This window comes from Hemicordylus capensis, chromosome 6, assembly GCF_027244095.1.
Source record: "Hemicordylus capensis ecotype Gifberg chromosome 6, rHemCap1.1.pri, whole genome shotgun sequence".
NCBI lineage: Eukaryota > Metazoa > Chordata > Lepidosauria > Squamata > Cordylidae > Hemicordylus > Hemicordylus capensis.
In genome coordinates, this window is record NC_069662.1 from 24188574 (window position 1) to 24211095 (window position 22522).

A 22522-nucleotide genomic window follows, 5' to 3' on the forward strand; every position below is an offset into this window, starting at 1 on the left:
AACCAAAGAAAATACAAAAGGAAAGAAGCATGGAAGTTACTGCCGTAGGACGGGGTAATGGCCACTAGCTTAGAGTCACATGACCTCTTACGACAAGCGTGCAATTAGTGCCTGATCTTTAAACCCTAAATAGCAGCTGTGGGTGACCCGAGGTTTTGTGGTGCCTGAGGCGAGTTGCCAAATGAGCCTTGCCCCACAATCTTTATGCAGGCCAACCCCTTTCAGGGCCAACCTATGCAAGCTTTGAAAGTGGCACTGAGGGCAGGAAGGAGGGAAGGTAGGTTGCCAGAAGCCTCCTCTTCTCTCCTTCGGCTTCTGGCAAGCTTTTCAAGGAGTGTGAGGAGAGGCGCTCCTTGCAAAGCTGGCAAGGGTCAGATTGGTCCCAAAGGGCTGCTCCGATGGACCTAGTGGGAAGTATCTTGCCACCCTGCTTATGCCCCAGTACTCTGCCACCTGAGGTGACTGCATCACCTTGCCTCATGAAGGGGCCGCCCTGCCTATGTGCAGTGCGTGGGTGGGAGGCTGATCTGTATCAGGACTGTGGAATGGGGGAGTTCTTTAACCCTTTGTTCCTGCTACAATCCTGATCTGAATTGGATCCCCCCATCTCCTGAAAAAGGTTCTCTTGGAAAGGGAGAACGCTTTGCTTCTCAGGGTTGTACACACTTTAAGAAACAACAAACCGTCATGCCACCCTGGGTCAAACAGGTTTTGGAATCAAGGTGGAAACCTGTTTCCTGGGGGCAGAAGTGGGATGAGTGTCTACTTCTGGAGTCAAGATTGCTTCTTAAAAAACACCTCCAGCTATCTGCAGAAATGGTCTCTTCCGTGCTTGATTGTGCCATGTGTGAAAAGGCTGGAGGATGCTTTTGGTTTGAAAAGGCAGACCACTTCCAGGGCTTCTCCACCGTGGCTATCATTTTGCCACCATCTTTCCAGTTTCATGTTCTCAACATCTGGATTGTATTTATTTATTTATTTTCAACCAGCCCTAGTTTACTATGAGTTCTTCTCTTTCCTGTTTCTTAGACTCTAGGGCTATGATTTTTCTTTCTTAGTTTCTTACTTTGAGGACTGTCAAACTGCAGTGTAAACGGAATGGCTCAGCTTTCATTTTTCAGATTTGTTTTATCAACAACAAAATCAAGACTTCGCATGCGTGTGTGTGTGTGTGTGTGTGTGTAGTACAAATATACTATATCACACACACACAGAGACATGCGTAAAGTGGCTTGCACTTTGCAAGCCTTATGCCAGTGATGGCGGTTTCAGCGAGGGCAGTAGTGGGGAAATAACTGGGAAGAATGGTGAACATCGCTTCCGCTGGCACCGCCATCCTGGGGAAAGGCTGGGAGGCGAACAGCCCCTGCTGCCTGCCCAGCTGACCTCCGCACATGTGGGGCGGCCATTTGAATGATCAGCACCATTGTTGAGTGCTGTTCTGAATACTAAAATGGCTGTGGCACATCTGCAGAGGACAGCTGAGTGGCAGGGCGACCTCCCCGCAGGATCCCATCGGCCTTCCAGGCTTCCCACAGGATCCCGGGTTTGGGGTGCCAGCAAAGGTCATGGTTGCCATTTTTAACAGGTATCTCCTCCTGGCCTCACTTCCCTCCGGAACCAGCACGGCCAGGTGACTTTAGTTGTTTCCTAGTTCCATATGGTCTCATTCCCCATGCTTTTTGATGAATTTTTCCATCCCAGTTTTAGATTGATTTATTTTTCTTACTCTGGGCAAGGCCTGGAACCTCCCTACAAAAATGGCATGTTTCTATCTTCTGTGGTTTGGCCTGGGAGTTTCATGTTAGTGAGTGAGGCCCAAGCAGCTTTAAATTATAGATACACACATATACATGAACACTTTTTGGGCACCACACACATTATCACAGTAGTCTGTGCAACAACCCTATAAAGTAGGTCTGCATTATAGTGCAGTGGCTGACATACTGCACAACATTGTGTGTGCCTTTTAACAAAACGCCCATGCATTTATTTTATTTTAACATTTCTATCCCGCTCTTCTTCCAAGGAGCTCAGAGCGGTGTACATGCTGCTGTGTATCCTCAAAACAACACTGTGAGGTAGTTATATAAGTGTGGCAAGAGTGCTTCTGCACAGATGAAGTTGTGCAGCCGATGGCCCTTGAAAATAATGGCCCCCCCTCCGTGCAGCTGTTTCTGCACAATTCTTGTGCTGCAGCACATTTCGTATGCCAGTATTATAACAACGGCCAAACTTTTGCCCTCTTGATGATTCTCTTACTTATATCACCTGCCGCTTCTGAAGCTCCTATTAACTGCAGAGGGGAAAACTTATGGGTGCAATTTCCCTTGTGCAGCTAACAGCAGCTTCAAGCAATTGTGCGGATTGGCACTGGAGCATGGAGAGAAATGGTTAGACCGCCTTCCCCCTTGGTGCAGCCCTGACCCAAATCCCCTGGCTACTTTTTGAAAGAGAAAAAGATGTCAGGAGTTTTAGTCATGGAACTTCTGAGTCTTGTCTAGTCTGGAAGAAGGGCTGCCTTCTCCGGCATGTAGCTGCCCGGCCTATAAGAACTGTCAGAGAGGGCCTCCTGTGTGTGCTGCCTCCATTTGAGGCCCATCTGGCAGCCACATAGAACAGGGCCTTCTTTGTGGTGGTCCCCTCCTCGTGGAACTGCTTCCCCTGGGGAATCCGGCTGGCCCGCTGTCGACCAATTTTTCGACATCTTTTAAAGACACATTTGTTCCAACTGGCTCTCCCCATTACTGGCTAACTGGTTTTTAAATTGCTTTTAGCTCTCTTATATCTGACATTTTTTGTTTGTCTTATTGCACTGTAGCGTTTTCTTGTATTGTCACCCAATCTTGTAAGCCACCTTGAAACTCCTGTGAAAAGTGAAAATTAAAAACAAACAAACAAACAAACAAACAAACAAGTGACTGTGTAGACAAACACTGCAGCCCTATTATTGACTGCAACTTTATTTTGGTTCCTCTCTTTCTCTCTATGCCCCCCCACCCCCAGTATCCATGGGTTCCTGTCAGGGAAACTTCAGTGAACTCTCCGGAGTGATCTACTCTCCGCAGTTCCCGGACGACTACGAGGCCGACAGCAACTGCAGCTGGGCCCTGCGCCCCCCGGGCTGTGAGTCCGTGGAACTCGCCTTCCGGCTCTTTGACGTGCACGACCCCAACGACCGTCTGGAGCTGCGGGATGGACACAGCAACCTCCTGCTGGCCCAGTTCGATGGGCGCCGAAGGCCGGGGGCTCCCCTGCTGCTCCCCACTGACTACCTGCTCCTCTCCTTCCAGTCGGACCAGTTCCTGCAAGCCCAGGGGTTCGCCATCCTCTACAGAGGTATGTACCCAGGCCTTGCCCTGGTGTCATGATGCAGCTGCCTCTGGGGTGGAGCAGGCGGGCTAAACCTGTTCTACCCGGCTTGAGGAGAGCTAACCATGAAGCCTCTTTAGCAAGGTGGACAAGGAGGTCGCTGCAAATCTCTCAAGGGCTGCAGAGGACCCGGAAGAGGTGCGCTGACAGCAGGGCTGCCTTTGAACTCCCAGCCTCACCCCAGCGCCTGCCAACTCTTCCCTGGGGCTTGGAGTCAGAGTCTCTAATTAGAAGCTCTTGGTTCCACACCTGCAAGGGAGGGGGGGTGCGGTTGGAAAGCTGCCCCTTTGAACTGGGGCCCTGAGAATGGGGAAAGGTTGCTTTGACAGAAGCCCTCAAGTGTGTGACTCACACCCACTTGTCCTCCTCCGAGCTAGGGAGGCTCTGAACAATGACCCAATGCCCTCCACGCAACCTGGTGAGTGAAAGGTGGGCTGGTTTTTCTGAGAATCCCTTTGGAATGCTGTGAGGTCCCAAACATGTTCTGGTGAGGGCACCTCCTGAGGGTGCCGGGGGTGTGTGTGGCGATGGCTAGATGGATGCAAAAGCAGTGCACAGCAGCAAGAAGCTACATATGTGGTTATTGTGTTGACGCAATGGCTTAATTCAGGGCTTCCCAAGCTGTGGCAGGGTATGATGGGAATTGTAGTTCAGCAACATCTACACAGTACTGGCAATCCTGGCTTAATGAATGCTTGTCAGTTTATGTAGGTCTGTATGTAATATATATCTTGCTCTTCCTCTGAGGAACCCAGAGCAGCATACATGGTTATGTTTATCCTCACAACACCCCTGTGAGGTAGGTTTGGCTGAAATATAAGTGACTGGCTCGGAGTCACACACTGAGTTTCGTGGCCGAATGGGGATTTGGACTTGGGCCTCCCCCCAGTCCTAGTCCAAGACTCTAACTAGTACACCACACTGCCTCAGCACTCACTGGCCAAAAATATTAGAAGATTGCCTTATTACCCAACCATTGCATAATAATGTACTTCCCATATGTTTTCCCCCTTTATAACTCCACAGATATATTTACCTCCACAGTAAACATGCCAGACAATTACTACTACTATGACCACCACAACTACACATACTTAGCTACTGCTTTTCAACAGCAGTTCTTACAAGTAATTTACATAGGGGAAAATAAATGAAGATAGTTCCCTGCCCCCAAAGGGCTCACAATCTAAAAAGAAACATAAGGCAGATAGCAACCACAGCCACTAGAAGGAATCTGTGCTGGGGATGGATAGGGCCAGTTGCTCTCACCCTACTAAATATAAGAGAATCGCCACTTTAAAAGCTGCCTCTTTGCTCAGTTAGCCAGGATTACTTAGGTTTATTTTTTTAATGAGAGGGGGACATTCAGAGAAGTGTCTGAGAATCCTCTGGGCGGGGGGGAGTGCGTAGACTCCTGTAGCCACCACGGTGGCTATGTAGAGATATGAGGTTTGGATTCTTATACAGGGAATGACTAGGGATGTGTAAACTGGCTCAGCGTCGAGCCGGTTCGGTTCAACGGTCTGGGGTTGAACCAAACCACCCCCTGTTCGGTCTGACCCCAGACCAAACACCCCCCAACTGTTTGGGGGCTGGCGAACGTTGGTTTTTTAAAAATTAAAAAACAATTTCCTGTACCTTTACTCCCTTCGGGGGAGTTTCTTGAGGCGGAGAGGGGGGGTGTCCACGGAGATTCCCCCTCCCTCCGCTGGCCTCAATGGTCCGTTCGGGCCTTCCCCCTCGGCGTGGCAGCCATTTTGGATGCCATTGCTCCTGTGCAATTGGCCTCTGAGAGGCCTGGACCCTGAGACGTACAGAAAAGGGGGGAGGAAAGGTCTGCAAACCTCACCAAACCGAACCAGGGGGAGGGGGTTCGAAGGGGTGCCGAACCGAACTGGCCCAGTCAGGTTCGAGTCCGGTCCGGACTCGAACCAAACTGGGCCACCCGGTTCCGTGCACATCCCTAGGAATAACATCTCCCAAGTGTGTTGCACTTACATAGGAACATACTGTAGAAAACTGCTTTATACTGAGCCAGACCATTGGGTCCATCTAGCTCCGTATTGTCTACTGACTGGCAGCAACCCTCCAGAGTTTCAGGCGGGGATTTTTCTCAGGATTAAACCTGGGACCTTCTGTGAGCAAAGCAGATGCGCTGCTACTGAGCGACGGTGCCATCCCCACTTCCTGGCTGATCCATGCAGAAAGAATCCCCCCCACTTCTAAGTGCTAAAATTCTATATAGCTGCCTTAATCAAGTCAAACAATTGGCCCACCTAGTCCAGTATTGTCTGTCCTCAGTGGCAGGGGCTCATCCAGGTCTCAAACAGTGCTGCTTTTCCTTCAACTGCTACCTGACCGTTTGAAGTAGAAATGTTGGGGGTTGAGCCTGGGACTTGCCACGAGCAAGGCACCTGTGCTGCCTAAAAAGCTATGCCCCCTCCCCTCAGGGCTGCAGAAACCCACTAGTATACTAGTCTCTGATGAATGAAAAATAATAAGGCCCTCCGCACAGTGGGGAGAGCCTAAAGGGGGGTTGTGGGAAGTGGTCTTTCCCCGCAGATGATCAAGGAGCCCAGATGATTGGGGAGGCAGGGTTTGGGGGTCTCCTGGCCCCCCGGAAGTCCCAGAATGACCCGCGCGAGTGTGCGGGGCATTTGGGGGACTCTCCTGATGCTGGGAGGCTTGTTGTAGACTCACGGTAGACCCAACAGGGGTCTACTTGTGAGTTGCTGCAGTGCGGGGGCGACACACAATCTTTTGATCCAGTTTTGGGGTGCTCTTGTGCCCGAAACCCAGGTTTAGCAGTGGGCTCTGTAAGCGGGCTTGCTGCCGGGAGCCACACGACTCCCGTTGCTTCCCACAATCGGGAGAAATCAAGCTAGCCTTCCCTAGCCCGATTTTTGCCAATCGTGGGAATAGCTTCGATGCCTGACAAGTCAAAAAAAGTCTGATGAGCAATGTACCAACATAGCTTGACAAGTAAAATATTTTGTCTGGCTAATAAGCTGAGCCAACATTCCTTCACCCCTGGCCCCTCTGGTATTATGGCAGGTTTTGCAGATAAAGTCGAGATCTTGGAAAGCCAGGTTAATGGAGCACCTCTAAATTGCAATGAGCAGTTGTCGCTTTTGGTGTGGACATTTAAAAAAGGGTCGGGGCTACTCAGAAGCAGAATTTAATCTCTCCATCTGGGTTCACCGGGGCTTCATTCCAAAATCTCCATAATGATTCATTGTTTCCTTGCCCATTCTAGAACCCTCAAGGCATATTTCTTGATTATAGGTTTACACCTTATATACTGCTTTATTGGAAATAATTCACAGTGGCTCACAACAAAACATTAAAAAACAATGAAACCAAGAGTACAAAGCAGTGGAAATAGGAAAAGAACCAAATGGACTATCCGTCAAAATACAAACCAGCTATAAATAACCAAAGTAATCCATGAGGAAAACACAACTGCCCTTTTTAGGTGTCAACATGCATGGGTGCAATGTGGGATGGGGGCAGCTGACTGCATACACACTCTTTTCACACGTTTATTGGGTACATAGGAAGCTGCCATATACTGAGTCAGACCATTGGTCCATCTAGTTCAGTCTTGTCTACACAGTTTGGCAATGGCTTTTTCAAGATTGAAGGCAGGAGTCTCTCTCAGCCCTATCTCAGAGATGCTAGGGAGGGAACTTGGAACTTTCTGCATGCAAGCGTGCAGATGCTCTTCCCAGACAGGACCTATCCCTTAAGGGGAATAGCTTACGGTGCTCACACATCGAGTCTCCCATTCATATGCAACCAGGGCAGACCCTGCTTAGCAGGGGCAGAGCCACCATTGGGCCAACGGGTTCAAAGAACCCGGGCCGTGCCCAGTCAGGGGCCATACCTCGCGGCCCTGACATACACGCCGTGTCCGACTCAGACACGGGGGTGCTGGTTTAGTTCCCGAGTGAGGGCCGCGCGGCCCCCGTTCGGAAGTTAAATGGCCGCTGTGTTTGCGGTGTGGCCAGGAGTGGCTCTTCCCTGCCTTAAGGCAAGGAAGACCCGCTCCTGGCTATGCTGTGAATGCAGCGCCAGCCCCAGACTAGCTCCCGAAGGGGCCGCATGGCCCCTTCGGGAGTTAAATGGCCGGCCTGACACACGCTCCCAAACAGAGCCGCAGGGCTCCATTCGGGAGCCAGACCACGCCCCCCGCGTCTGGCATCAGATGTGGGGGCAGGGTGAGCAGGGCCGCCGTCGCACACAGGCCACTGGCGGTCAGGCTCCGCACCTGCTGCTTAGCTCAGGGGACAAGTCATGCTTGCTACCACAAGACCAGCTCCCTTGCAGGCATTCTCAAACTCTGGTCCTCAGATGCTGGACTACAATTCTCATCATCCCCAGCCACAATGGCTGCCATGATCAAAAGGAGGCTCTTTGGTCGCAGAATAAATGGAGAGTGTGTGTGCGTGCATCTTCTGTGGTCTGCTCTTGCTTGGAAAACAGCAGTTCTCATCATGACAAAGGCATGTTCAAACACCACATCTGCTGCTGTGCAAAACTGAGAGGGTGAACTGTGAACTTTCAATGTGCCTAGAAGCAATGTTGACTAATAAGGCCTGAGACTTTGGGGGATAGGGTGGGCAAACAACCCACAGCAAGTCAGTCAATGATTCTGATTTCCCTGCAGGGGTGAAGGGTCCCTCGATCAATGGAGCCCGATCTGACTTACGGACCCTCCCAGGCGATGGCGCCCATCTCGTCCCGACCTCCTCTGATTGGCTCAACTCCACTTGGCCCTACAGTGCCAATGACTCTGCCATCGGTGTCGGAGGTAAAGGGTCATCTGCCGTACTTGCTTACTTGAACGAGTGATAGCCCCACCCTTCCAGTACACTGCTGCTTGGGTCAGCTCACAGATTCAGTAAGAACAGAGACAATATAAAAGGAATGAAATTAATAGAAATTAGAACAAGAATCCATGAAAACCAGATTTAAAATTACAAGTTAAAACATCAAAACCCACCAGATATAAATATTAAAACCCACCAGATATAGATATATATAGTGCAGATAAAATAATAAAATGCCTTTCTGAAGAGAGGGATCTTCAGACAGATGAAGATGCTGAGGGAAGAAGAGATGCTTCTTAGAGATGCTGAAGGAGAAAGCCTGGCAGAGCTCTTCCAGGAGGGTGTTCCAGGGCCACTGTCAAAAAGGCCCTGTCTTTAGTCCTTGCCAATTGGACCTCTGTTAGTGGCGGGGCCATGAGCAGTATGATGAAGAATTAGACTTGGGTTGGGGCCTTGAAGCTGCCACTGGTTCTAACCTAGCTCAGGACAGAACAAAGTCCCTGATGGAGTCTTTTTATTCCATGCCAAGGAACATGCAGAGCTAACTGCATGGTACTTGCATTAGGGGATGCAAATACACAATAGGAGAACCCTGACTATGTTTTTAAAAGGGGAGGAGCTGCTTTGGAGAAGGGAATTTAAAGCTGAGGAATGTCAGTGTGTGTGCGCTTCATCCAGGGGTTTTGCAATAATTGAGCGGATGGGTTCAAGGAACCTGGGCCCCTCAGCTCCACCCCTCTCTATTTTCTTCATTATCTCCCTCACTCCGAGGGGCCTCCGTGGAGAGGGGCAAACATGGGCCCCTGCTCCCCTAGCTATGCCCTTGACTCCATCATTTCCCCACCTGCCATTTCTTTACTCCAAATCCCTCCCCAAAGCAGCTCCCCTGCCCCACCGTGAGGCTGCTGTAGCATGTTTTCAAGGGGGAAACAAAGATACATAGGAAGCTGCCATATACTGAGTCAGACCCTTGGTCCATCTAGCTCAGTATTATCTACACTGACTGGCAGTGGCTCTCCAAGGTTTCAGGCAGGAGCCTCTCTCAGCCTTACCTGGAGATGCTGCAAGGAAATGCACTTAGGACCCTCTGCATGCAAAGAAGATGCTCTACCACTAAACTCTGGCCCCATCCCCAACATGTAACTGGAAACCCACAGAAGGGTAAAGCTGTTTTGTGGGTAATATCTGGCGTTAAGGAAAGGGTTAAGCAAACTCCTTCCCCTTCTCTGCTCTAAATACCCCTTTCCCCAAGCGGCTCCCCACCCCCATTTTTTAAAAAAGCACTGGATCTCTTTTATATATATATATTTGAAAGTAATGTGTAGTTTAGTGCCTCCCCCCCGCCCCGTCCCCACAATTTAAACTTGTTGTGGTGCAATCCTGCCACCAGGGGTCATCTTCTCATTACCTTTCCTTTGTAATTTTCCTTGTTGTCTGGGAGACTGAACTGAACTAAAATGCAAATTAAAACTGCAAATTAAAATGCAAATTAGAACTTCTGCTCATAGAAAACTGAATCTTGCACCCCACACACTATGCAATTTAAACAGATCTCTGCATATTTGTTTTATTATGGACTTCCACCACCGCTAGCCATGGAAAATGAGAAAGAGCTGTGGAGGGCACCAAATTCCACCCCTCTCTGGCTTTTGCCAGGAATTCTTTTCAGCCCCATTTTTGCAATGTCAGTAGGAATTACCCACACACTTTCAAACCTATTTTCAGGCATGAGGACTAGCAACTTCATTTAAAAAAAATCAAAGCTGAGTTTTTCAGGTTGCTGAATTCTGTGTTTGCATGACATGATCAAAGTACTGTGGGATACACACAACCCAAATTATGAGGCCCAGTATGACTATCATGTCCAATTCCTCATCTGCCAGCATTCACAAACTATACTGTTGCTGGTGTGTGTCTTATGTTTCTTTTTAGAATGTGAGCCCTTTGGGGACAGGGAGCCATCTTATTGTTTGTTATTTCTCTTTGTAAACCGCCCTGAGCCATTTTTGGAAGGGCGGTGTAGAAATCGAATTAATAATAATAATAATAATACTGTGCATTTGTGTACAGACACAGACACGCACATGCTCACACCCACCCACACACCCATGTGCATTCTTCTGTGGGTCTGCAAATTCTGCATCATGTCATAAAGACTTGCCCAGGAGTAAACTACTTCTCATGCTGGCCATACTTTAAAGCAGGAGTGTCTGACGTATGCACTCACAAGCCATTCTCACCTGTAAACAGCAGGAGGGGTTTATTAGGAGGAGGGCATAAGGCCCTCCTCCTAATCTCCTGGGTGTTGAGGCTGCGTAATAAATTGTGTGCCACCAAGTGCCATAGTCTCAATTCAAATTGAACTTCTCCTGTGGATAGTTTAGCAATTTTTGGATATTCTCAATCCAAACTGAACTGCGGCTGCCTTTCACAAATTGCCTAGTTCGGTCAAAGAGACAGTGGAAAACAGCTATTTGGCTTTTGGGGATGTGTCTGAAACAACCAACACAATAAAATATTTACATGAATGGCACAGGATGTCTCTCCTTACCAAATGGATATTGCCCACGGTGTTCTGCATACAAAGCCTCTAGAAATAGAAATTAAACTTTAGGCCAGGGTTTCTTAACCTTGGGACCCCAGATGTTGTTGGACTACAACTCCCATCATCCCCAGACATGGCCTTTGTGGCTGAGGATGATGGGTGTTGTAGTCCAACAACATCTGGGGGCCCAAGGTTAAGAAACCCTGCTCTAGGCCATATCTATTGCTTTTACAAAATTTTCAAACAGTTTTATTTTCCTTATATAAGCAAATCACCAATTGGCCATCCCTGCTTTAAATTGTCTTCCTGCTAGGAATATCATGATGATTTCCCTTTCTCATTATAAGGGAATGTGGGAACCACAAGTATTTTTCAAGGAACACAGAGCTGGAAATGGACATGTTCTTTCCACCACAGCAAGGTATAGAGCAGAAGTTGGTCCAAATCCTGAACCCACCTTTAACCCCAACTTGAAACAGAATCCAGTTAAAAAACAACACATATACAGAATTCTCCTCTCTCTCTCTCTCTCCACCTGTCTTTCTCAGGGCTGTATTTCTCAGGGCTGTATTTCTCAGGGCTGTATACAGCAGACATACTGGCTTAACAGTCAGATCCTGGGGAAATGTATTTATGTGTGATGAGGAGGAATAGGGGTAGGGCAGATGTGGGCAGACGTTAGGTTTATGGGGTCTCCTTTGGTTTTCATCAGTACCCTGAGGTCCATCAAACAGAGTCAGGTGCCAAATAATGGCGGGGCAGAGCCAGACACAAAATGTTGGCTCAGGGAGTAGAGCCAGTTACCTACTGCACCTCATAGCTGTACACTGGGATAACAAATCAGTGGTGTCTGGTGGTTCCTGGGACCTGGGGGGCGCTCTAGGCAGGGCTGGTGATGGGTGGAGCCACCGGTAGTGAGAGGTGGAGCCAATTGTGGGCAGCTGTGGAGGTAGAGCCAGGACTAGGCGGGTGCCTTACAAATAACTGGCAAAGTGTAGATTTGTAGGTAACAAGTGGGATCAAAATACAAGCACACAAATCTCAATTGCTCATCAGCATAGATAGAGAGAAATATGGAAAATATCAGTTGCTTTGTAGAGTTTAGCAGGACCACAGTAGTGTGTAGTTTTGTATCTAACACAGCAGGATCAAAACAGAAGCACACATGGGCACGCACACACACACACACAGAGGAAAAGGCCTGTACAAACTACAAATAAAGCACAAGCTAGCTACAAAAGGCTGCATCTGTGGAGAGTAAATGCATTCTAAAGTCACCAGAGCAGCCCTGTCTGCCTGATTATTTCAAAAATGAATATTACTACTAATAAACAAGAAGAAAGAACTATGAGCCAGACTGGTACAGTGATTAGTGTGCTGGACTAGACTGGGGGAAATCCAAGTTCAAATCCCCATTCAGCCATGAAACTCACTGGGTGACTCTGGTTCAGTCACTTATCTCTCAGCATAACCTTCCTCATATGGTTATTGGGAGGTTTAATGTAACCATGTGCACCATTCTGGACTTCTTGGAGGAAGTACTACTACTATTACTATGGATATTTATATACTGCTCTTCAACCACAGTTTTCAAAGCGGTTTACACAGAAAAATAAATAATACATAAATAAAATGCTGTCTCCAAAGGGCTCACAATCTAAAAAAACATAAGGCAGATACCAGCAACAGCCACTGGAGGGATGGTGTGCTGGGGCTGGATAGGGCCAGGCTATAAGCACAGGCTTTATACATGTAAAAGTAAATAAATCTATATAAGCCACAGGTAAAGCAGAGACCAGCTACAAAGGTGGAGAACAAATGCATTCTGAAGTTACAAGGGCAGCTCTGCCTGCCTATTTATAAAAAGCATACATGAATAATAGAAAAAACACAGGTTTTTCAATGATGCTTGCCTCAACTATGAACCATCTCCTGTAACTTAGTGGATACCACGGGATGCATGGGGACACCCCCTCCCTGCTCCATGCCTTCTGATTAGCTGGGTGCCATTCTCTACCGGCCTTGGGTGCCCACCACATAGCCTGAGTATCCATCCTAGCAAGCAACAAATGTTTTTAATATAAATCACTTCCTTAATCCTTGCTCAATGAACCATAGACCCCAGTGGACATATTAATGTTACAGATACTGGCCACAATCCAGAGGAAAACCTGGTTAGCTCTCTGCATAGTAAATAGGTTTTTAAAATTATTTTCCTTCTTACAGAATCTATTCCTTCTCTACATACAACACACCCACATGGAAAGCCACTTCTGCAATTATTTGAAAAGCAGCTTGGATTCAGATATCTATGCATTTGTCCTAAAATAACTTTCTGGCTTGTTATGCCAATTTCTAATCGAATTAGTCCAGTCTTACAGTTTGCTGTTCCTTCCAATGTTTTATGGCATGCCATTTTAGAAATGGGCCATAATGCTTTGCATACAAATCAAATCAGAGAGCAAGGGAGAGAAAGCAGAGGTTGCATTCCTCCCCCTCCAAACAAACACAAAGAAGCCAGCAAAAGATCAGACATACTGACAGACAGACAGCCTGCCTGCCTGCTCTCTAACCAAAATGGTGAATGGGTTCTTCTGGGTAGCAAAAAGAAAGAGACTTCCCCAGCCTCTGGGCACTCTGGCTGCCTGAGGAGTCAATCAGCCTAGTTCCTCTCTCTAGGGCAGTACTAGGACCGCCCACTTTGCAAAAACAAAAGTTAGCATGTCTATTGGCTCCTGCCTTATTAATATTAATATTTTAAAAGGTCTGGGGCTTTTCATTTGTTCTGTGCTACTGTTGCCAACTCACACGACTCTTAAAGTAGCTGCAGGCAAGAGCAGCAGGGAACAACAGAGGAAGGCAGCAGGCACACAAAATGAAGGCAGAGACAACATGGCTGAATGAAAAAATTAAGGTGAGCGCCACCCACTTTGCCCATTGTCACAGCCCAGTCTCAACCAGCCCCATGATCTTAAGCTTCACTGCTGCCACCAAGTAGACTTTTGTATTTTTTTTTCTGGCTGTGTTTACTGAAACAGCCTTCCAGACCTCTGTTTCTCTCAAAGATCGGTAGGGCGGAAAGGCTTCAGGCTTCTAAGTGTGGGGTGGGGAACAACTGATTGAAACTACACATCTTTAAATTCAAAAGAAAGCTTTACTTTAAAATAGTTCAGTTCAAAACAGTACTGTAGTTCTTTTGGAAAACTTATTATCAAGAAACAGCAACCATAAGGAACAAATAAAATAGGAGGAAAACACATCCAGTCTAACCTGCCGCTAATACTGTGCCCTTGCTTAGTGTCCTTACTAGGAGCCTCAGGTCTTGTGCTTTCTATCCAGTTCCCGTGGTTCAGTTCCAGACTGTACTTTCAGCTGCTTTGAGAGTGATTCCGTTCTTCAGAGAGTTTCAGCTCAACTCTCCCAGCAATTTCTCAGCTCTAATTTCAGCAGCTCTTCTCTCCTGGCTCTCTAAGACTTCAGCTTCAACTCCAAATAGAACTTGCACTCCTCTACTTGAACTAACTCTTCAGCTCTCCAACTTTTCAACTCTGACTTCAGTGCCAGCTTCAGCTCTGACTAACCCTCTGCTGCAGGCAAGCCTCCTTTTATTCTCTTTCCTCCCTCCAAATTTTCTAAACAACCCAGTTAAAATAACTCAGGTTCCTTCCATTCTTTTAAAACGTATCCAATCAAATCAAACCCTCTCTTCCCTCCAAAATTTAACCAGTACAATTCTTCTCCCTTCCAAATCAGACAGTAGAAGAGAATCTGTGAACTTTTGATCCTTGCACAGCTTTTTAAACACAGAACACAGGGAGTAAGCAAATACATATTCAATACAGAAATCTGTAACACAAAAAAAAGGAGGTTCAGACTTCATTCCTTCACACCCATAGTTAAGATTCGCCCCGATATAAATATAAATCTACATCTGATTTACTACAGATCTGGGATCCTGACATCCTAATTTGGAGGGGAAACTTTGTTGTTATTGTTAGGAACATAGGAAGCTGCCTTATACCAAGTTGGATCTTTGGTCCACTTAGTTCAGTACTGTCCACTCTGACTGGCAGAGGCTTCTCCAAGGTTCCAGGAAAGGATTTTTCCCAGCCCCACCTGGAGATGCCAGGGGTTGAACCTGAGAGCTTCTGCATGCAAAGCAGATGCTCTACCACTGAGTCATACAACTGGGAGTCAGAAACCCTTGCAGATTGAGTGCAAACCATCCAGCAGCAATCTACTAGTAGATCTCAGCCTCCTTCTGCCTACTGCAAGAGCAAAATTCACTAACAAAATTCCTAGCACCTGCTAAAGTATAGTTCTTAGGGTTTGGCAGGGTAAGTGGGGGAGGAAAGACAATTAAACTAGTATGGAAACTAGTACAGATGTGTTGCATTGAGATACCTTCTCTCTGTCCTCTCCTCCTCCTCCATGCCTACCTCTTTACTGCAGAGTAAGGAACATAGGCACATAGGAAGCTGCCATATACCAAGTCAGAACATTGGTCCTTCTAGCTCAGTATATTGTCACAAGAGCATAAGAACAGCCCTGCTGGATCAGGCCCAAAGCCCATCTAGTCCAGCATTCTGTTTTGCACAGTGGCCCACCAGATGCCTCTGAGAAGCCCACAGGCAAGAGGTGAGGGCATGCCCTTTCTCCTGCTGTTACTCCCCTGCAACTGGTACTTAGAGGCATCCCGCCTTTGAGGCTGGAGGTGGCCTATAGCCCTCCAACTAGTAGCCGATGATAGACCTCTCCTCCATGAAGTTAGCAGCAGCTTCTCCAAGGCTGCAGGCAGGAGTCTCTCTCAGCCCTATCTTGGAGATGCCAGGGAGGGACCCTGGAACCTGAGATGCTCAGAGTGGCTCCATCCCCTAAGGGGAATAGGTTACAGTGTTCACACATGTAGTCTCCCATTCATATGCAACCAGGGCAGACTCTGCTTAGCAAAGGGGACAAGTCACTCATGCTTGCTACCACAAGACCATCGCGCTGCAGTTAATCAGCCCTTTCCTATTATTGCTTTCCAAAATTTTGATGAGGAACCCAGTGCTGGGAACATTCTTCCCTCCCCAGAAAGGGCTGCACCCTGCCGAGTATTTAGTGTGATGGTTAATCCAGACTTCCTTGTCATTTTTTGAGGGTTGATGGAATGCTTTACTGTACACAAACTGTTCTGTCTGTTTCAGCTTGGGTGATGTACACGGCTACGGGGACCTTCATCTTAGCCATCCTTATCATCTCGTATCATCTGCGGAAGAGGTAGGTTGGGGGGAAACAGACAGGGGAAAGAGCCAGAGCTCTTAAGCTCTGTTCCCATATCTTGGAAGAGTGTGTGGGTGTGTCTGTGTGTGCCCAGCAAACGGTGGGGGACTGATAGGAGTCCTGGTCAGTGTTCCCTATAACAGGGATTCCCAGATATTGTTGACTACAACTCCCAGAATCCTCAGCCAAAGGCCATTGCAGCTGAGATTGATGGGAGTTGTAGTCAACAACATCTTGCTTACAGAGGACACTGGTCTTGGTTTCTGTTCTCAAAGAATGTAGGGGAAAGACAAGTGAATGTTGCAGGTTTAAGGCTGCCATGTGGAACAGAAGACCTGGCTCCCATCATCTCCAGCCACAGAAGCCAATAGGAATACTGCGAGTTGGGCTGAAGATGTGCAGCCCTGCTTTAAGAGTTGCACTGATGAGGGCATTTCAGCGGGTGCCGCTTGTGATGCCCAGGGAAGAAAAGCTGCACTCACTGAAATTCTCTCTTAAAGACATAGAAGCCCTATCCTCTTTTCTATATGGCGGCCCTAGGCAAGCTCAGCAGCAGTCTGGAGCAAGCCACCCTCCCACTCCAAGGTTTGGAGGCACATGAAGCAGCTTGATGGCAGCAGTCAAGCAGAACTGAGCCTAGCAGCTGTCTGGATGGGAGACTGCCCAGCAGTCCTATGCAAGCTGACCTGAGCTCTCTGGAGCAGGTTATAAGTCAAGTCAAGTAGTATTTGCATAAATATTGGCTGACATCAGGGCCAATGCTACGCTGGCTGCTACTACTACGGATATTTATATACCGCTCTTCAACCCAAGTTCTCAAAGCGCTTTACATATAAAAATAAAGAATACAGAAATAAGTTGGTCTCCTGTCCCCAAAGGACTCACAATCTAAAAAGAAACATAAGGCAGTTACCAGCAACAGCCGTTGGAAAGATGCTGTGCTGGGGTTGGAGAGGGCTAGTTGCTCTCCGCCTGCTAAATATAAGAGAATCACCACTTTAAAAGGTGATTTATAGGGGAGGGGCAATTTTTTTGAGAGCCGTCCCTTCCTCTGAAGCCCACTGTACCTCTTGAAAATACATCCCTGAGGGTTGTGTGACCCTCAGGGACATACTTTCAGGTGGCACCGGGGCAGGTTCATAATGGAAGCAAATGTGTGCTCTGCATACAGGCCACCCCACTCTCCCACTACTCACTTCTACAGGCCCCTGCCCACCTACCGCTGGACTTTGCGGTCCCTGCTCACCACCGTTGTTGCCAGCAGTTTGCCTCCCTTTGCCGACTGCAAGGCAGTCTGATGACATCACGGCCCCAGTGCCTGTTATCACTGGGATGGGCTCACACTGGGGCGAAGGCGTCATTATACCGGCAAAAGGGAGGCTTTGGAGGGAAGGGGGGGGATTGGTGAAAATTGCCCTTCCCTGCAGCACCAGCGCAGCATTAGTCTGGATGTCAGCCAACGGATTTCAGGGTTTAGAAAAAGCAGAGAGTATCAGGTATTGAGTTTGGCCTGTTAATACAGAACCGTATTGCCATAAATCAGCTGCCTTCAAAGGCCACTGATAGATCACATATCCTATCACATTTGCCTTTAAAAGCTTGCCGTTTTGCCCGTGTACCTCGAAATTGAATTTGAACATTTATTTATTTATTTCATTTCTAGTCCGTTCTTCCTTTAAGGAGCCCAGAGCATGGCATGTAGTTATGTTCCTCCTCACAACAACCCTGTGAGCTAGGTTAGGCTGAGAGAGAAGTGGCTGGCCCAGAGTCGCCCAGCAAATATCATGGCCGAATGGGGATTTGAACTCAGGCCTACCCGGTCCTAGTCCAACACTCTTGACCACTACACCACGCTGGCTCCTTTGACCTTCTCCTTCTCCAAGACAGGGCTGAGAGAGATTCCTGCCCGCCACCTTGGAGAAGCCGCTGCCAGTCTGTGAAGACAATACTGAGTGAGATGGACCAATGGTCTGACTCAGTATACGGCAGTTTCCTATGTCCCTATGACCATATTGACAATTTGACAACATTGACAATAGGCAAGTCCAACAGTGGGAAACGTCAGTGTTTGGTCTTTGTTTTAGTAGCATGAATACTCGACTGACCTGGTGGTGTCGTCTGCTCTGTTCTATCCAGGACCTGTCTCTACGTGCAAAAGAAAACCGGCGGTTCTCTGGGGTCTTTCTCCTCCAAAGGTCCACGGGGCCGCTGCCAGTGCCACGGTGGTGAGGCCTGGGCCGTGGCCTACCGGCACACCCGCGTGGTCATCTGCACTACGCGTGGCGCCCCCCACCACCGTCCTCTGCACAACAGCAGTGGGGTTGCCGGGGACGATGAGACATCCTCTGACTGCTCTTGCCTGTGTCACAGTTACGAAAACCTTTCTTCCACCAACCAGTCCTCCCTCAAATCTCTCATCTCCACCATCTGAGGGGACACCATCCTGTGATTCTCGGCTTCCACCACCACTCCTGCCACTGCCTTTCTGTTGCCAGACCCTTGAGGAGCACTTTCCTCTCTTCCGTAGGAACCAAGAGAACAGGGCCCTCTGCCTCAGGGTGAGAGGTGGGAAGCGGGAATGTCATGGTGCTGATAACATTCCAAGGAAAAGGAAAGCCCTTTGGTAGCAGACACACATAGCAATGTTCCCCCAACGGTTGAGAGATCCTAATAAGCTCCCAGAGCAGCTTTCTGTGGGGCAGGAAAGTACTGAGGTGGTGGGGACCCTACAGCCCCTTATCTTTGGGCGAAGAGGTCTGGGCCTCCTTTGGCGCCCGGAAGACCCACTCTGGTGCTGGAACATGGGTCAGCTTGTGGTAGAACTCTCCATTACGGCAGGTTTTGTGTCCCATGGCATCATGGGAAATTTAAGACTCGGGGACAGAAGAGGCCTGTTCTCTGTAAATGACAGACTGTGGGATTCTCCACAATATTACATTTGGTGAGAGAAGATGGCTCAGGAATGGTGGGATCCTGTGACTGCCCTCTCAGACAGATGGAGTGTGTGGAATGGGATTGGTTCCAGGGAGGGCCTCTGGGCACCAAATGGAGAAGAGGGTACTTGTATGTTGAACCTGTTGCTGAAGTCACCATGAGGACACCTGGACTCACAGAACCTGGAGACTGTGGTGGGACACATGGAAGGATTTCTCACTTGGCTCCAGGGGGCGCCAGAGAAGAGGAGGGCCGATGGAAACCAGCCCCTTTGCCTTCTGTGACTCATAGGCCCCAAACAGACTTTGGAACAGAAAAACCTTCATTAAATTATTTTCATATTGGTGATTTACGTTTCTCTGTTATTGTCCACAGTACTCAGCAACGCTGGGCTGGGTTCAGCAGTGGGGAGTTGAAAGCAGAAAGATTTCCCCCTTCTCTGGACTGATTATAAATGACCCATTGTTGGAGGCAGGCAGAGTAGCATAGGATAATTTTAACAAGGTTCCCCCCCGCCTCTGTATGTGTTAAGGAAGAGATTTCCTTCGGAACAGAGCAGTGATTCCTACACTGTGTGGCCGGGCATATTAATTAGCATGCCACAAGATCATTCTTGGCTTACAGTGCAAAGTAAGTACATTATTTAACATACAATAAAAACAACTCCCATGAGCCTACAAGAGGCTTGCCATTGGGTTTTTGGATGAGTCATTACTCTGGATTTTTCTTCTTCCAATACAAGTAATTCTACCACTTTTTTGAACAGAATGCAACTGGATCATTCAGTCACTCCCAAGGGAGAGATCAGGTGAAGCAGAATTACTAATGCTCAGAGGAAGCTGCCTTTTGAATCTCTGGATGAATCACTGGTCTGGGTTTTTCTCCATCCAATCAGTCTCCCCTTTGGGCAGGTCATTTTGCCACATTCCTGCATTGGAGATGATTGGATCATTCACATCTTCACAATGCAGACATGCAGCAAAATTACCGGCGCTCACAAGAGCAGGTTGCATCTATGCATCCATTGCCTCTATGCATGAGACACTGCTTTGGGCCTTCCTCCTAATTAGCCTCCATTCTGGAGAGGTAATTTGATTGGGTGCAATTGAATTATTCAATCACTTCCAAGGCAAAGATGAAAAAACAATTGCCCACTCTTATATGAGGATGCCAGTTGCATCTCTGCATGAGTCACTACTCTGGGCCTTCTCCCATCTTGAACAGGCAATTCTGCCATGTCTCTGCATTGGGTGCAATGGAATCATTCAGTCTCTTGCATGGCAGAGATGTAGCCAAATTACTGGCTCTCAGAAGGGGTTCCTCATGAGATCTCTGTATGAGTCATCACTCTGGGCTCTTCTTCCAATCGGGAGCCACACCTTCAACAGGGCGGGTTCTAACAAGGGTGGGCATTCTTATCTTCTTTAAAAACAAACCTTTTGGATGGGTGTGGGTCAGGTGAACCTCCCACTTTAATTCTGGGGCAAGCGGGGGCGCCATTCTGCCTCACCTAACAGTTTAGGAACTGTTTTGATAAGAGTTAGCAAAATCCTTGCGAGCAGACATCCCCTGGGTGGTGGTAGGAGGGGGTGTGCTAATGAGAGGGCTGGAGGGTTACCTACAGTCCTCATGAACAGAATGCCTGGAATGTCTACCTCACATCCAGTGACTGTAATTACAGGATTGCAAAGTCTGTTTATGTTCATACATGCTTATTGAAAATAATGGGCGTGGAAGCCTGGATTACTGGATTTTCTCCCCAGGTCTGGAGCAGCCTTGCAGACTGCCTGTGGGAAGGAATTCGTATTGTACAATTGTTTTTAAGCACTAGATGAAGCGCTGTGTTTCTTTGTTTAACTAAAAGCTTGGATTCTCCTTACATATTTTGATCTTTTATTCCTTTTTTTTTGGCCAAGGCTGAATGGGAGCCTGGATCTACCATTGTTTTTATATTTAAAACCCAGCCCTGGATTATGTGAAACAATAAAGAGAGTGCCTCTGAGCATACGTAAATGCCTTCCTTCATCACTGAATAACCATTTCTCACTGCCATGCACCTGACTTCCAGGATACAGGCTTCCAGGGAAGAGGGTGTCATGGGGCTGGATGAGATCCAGCACCTCTGTTTAGACATGTCCAATTTACAGTCCAATATATGGTCCTTCAAACAGCTGCAGCTGTTACTATAGTCCTATTCAGACATTAGATTGCCCATCCATAGAAGGGCCTGTACATAGGTACATGGTCTTGTGTGAATACCTGTGAATGCATTCATTTTTAAAAGGCAGGGTACAGACAGGAAGTGTATGACTATACTGAAGCAGAACATGTGACTAACTGTATATGCATACAGATCTGTACATGTGTGCACATGACACAGATTGCACATGTGTTGACCATAATGCGTGAATAGGGGCTGTTTGTTACAGATGGCTAACAATAACATCACATATCTGGCCAAAAATAATGATATCATTAAAGCCCAAGCCCAATTAATATTAATAACACTACATGCAAATGAACTTAAATGTAATATATGGGACCTTAGTTCAGATTAATTTGTGTATTAACATTGGCACACACAGATGGAGAAGTTTGCAAAGTTTCTGGATTTGCATATTTAATTAAACACATCCACGTCCACATTTTAGAAGCGAGTTTCAAAAACATGAAATTAAACAGCGAGAGAGAGAGAGAGAGAGAGAGAGAGAGAGAGAGAGAGAACATTCAATGGTATACCAAAAGGAGATTCCATTCACCCTGACCTGCATGTTGGATATGAGTGTGAAGCAAAGCTAAGAGTAATTATTCTCCTTTTCTATACAGGAGAATAGGAGTATCTCTTCTAACGATGCATTTTCTGCCTGGTCTCTTCACAGAGTTCCCACCCTCCAGGATTGACTTGGAGTCTCCAGAAATTGTTATCAGTCTGTGACTGGTGAAAGCAACCCTGGAGACTTTAATGGCTTCTTGATATTGTGAAGAAGATTGGTGGTGGTGGTGGTGGGGAAACCTCCAGGAATAACTGCAATCAGAGCTGGCAACCCGATTTCCTTATGATCCCCATAGGCAGGGGGTGTCTGGTGCATTCATTATGCAATGAAAATAGCCTGGGCTCAGATGAGATATGAATGAAAGTATTATTAATAAAAGAGGAAGTGGAAAAATGATTCCAGATCATGGAAATATGTTACAGCCACATCTCAGTTACTCATTATGATCATAATTTTGCCTGAGTTGTATTTCTGTTAATAGAGTTAAACTGTGAACTTGGAAACCTCCGATTCCAATCTCTCTGAGCCACCCAAAAAACTAGTGTATCCTCCTCCTCATCTCACCTCTGCCACCGACTCACTAACAGGCCCTGTCTCTGTGTAAATCCTCTCATCTGTGATACAAGGAATCGGATAAAAAAATACTGGCCCTATTTTAAGGACAGCTGAGAAGGGTCTGAATGCTATCAACACCAGGAAACTGCTATATAAATGCTAAACAGTAAAAAAATAAAATAAAACAAAATAATGAGGAGGAGACCACCGATTTATACAAACAGCATTATCGTAATAGGGATTTG

General features: G+C 47.4%; 1 protein-coding gene across 4 annotated transcripts in view; it reads left to right on the top strand.

The window, feature by feature from the left end:
- The window catches only part of KREMEN2 (kringle containing transmembrane protein 2), an 81412-nt gene extending 62116 nt beyond the window's left edge, over positions 1-19296 (top strand). For all 4 annotated transcript variants that reach the window (XM_053260469.1, XM_053260470.1, XM_053260471.1 and 1 more), the window contains 4 exons: positions 3007-3339; positions 8042-8185; positions 15939-16011; positions 18151-19296. In XM_053260469.1, coding sequence (XP_053116444.1) covers positions 3007-3339; positions 8042-8185; positions 15939-16011; positions 18151-18445 — 845 coding nt within the window. In that variant the 3' untranslated portion in view covers positions 18446-19296. The remainder of the gene's footprint in view (positions 1-3006; positions 3340-8041; positions 8186-15938; positions 16012-18150) is intronic.
- The last annotated feature ends 3226 nt before the right edge of the window (positions 19297-22522 follow it).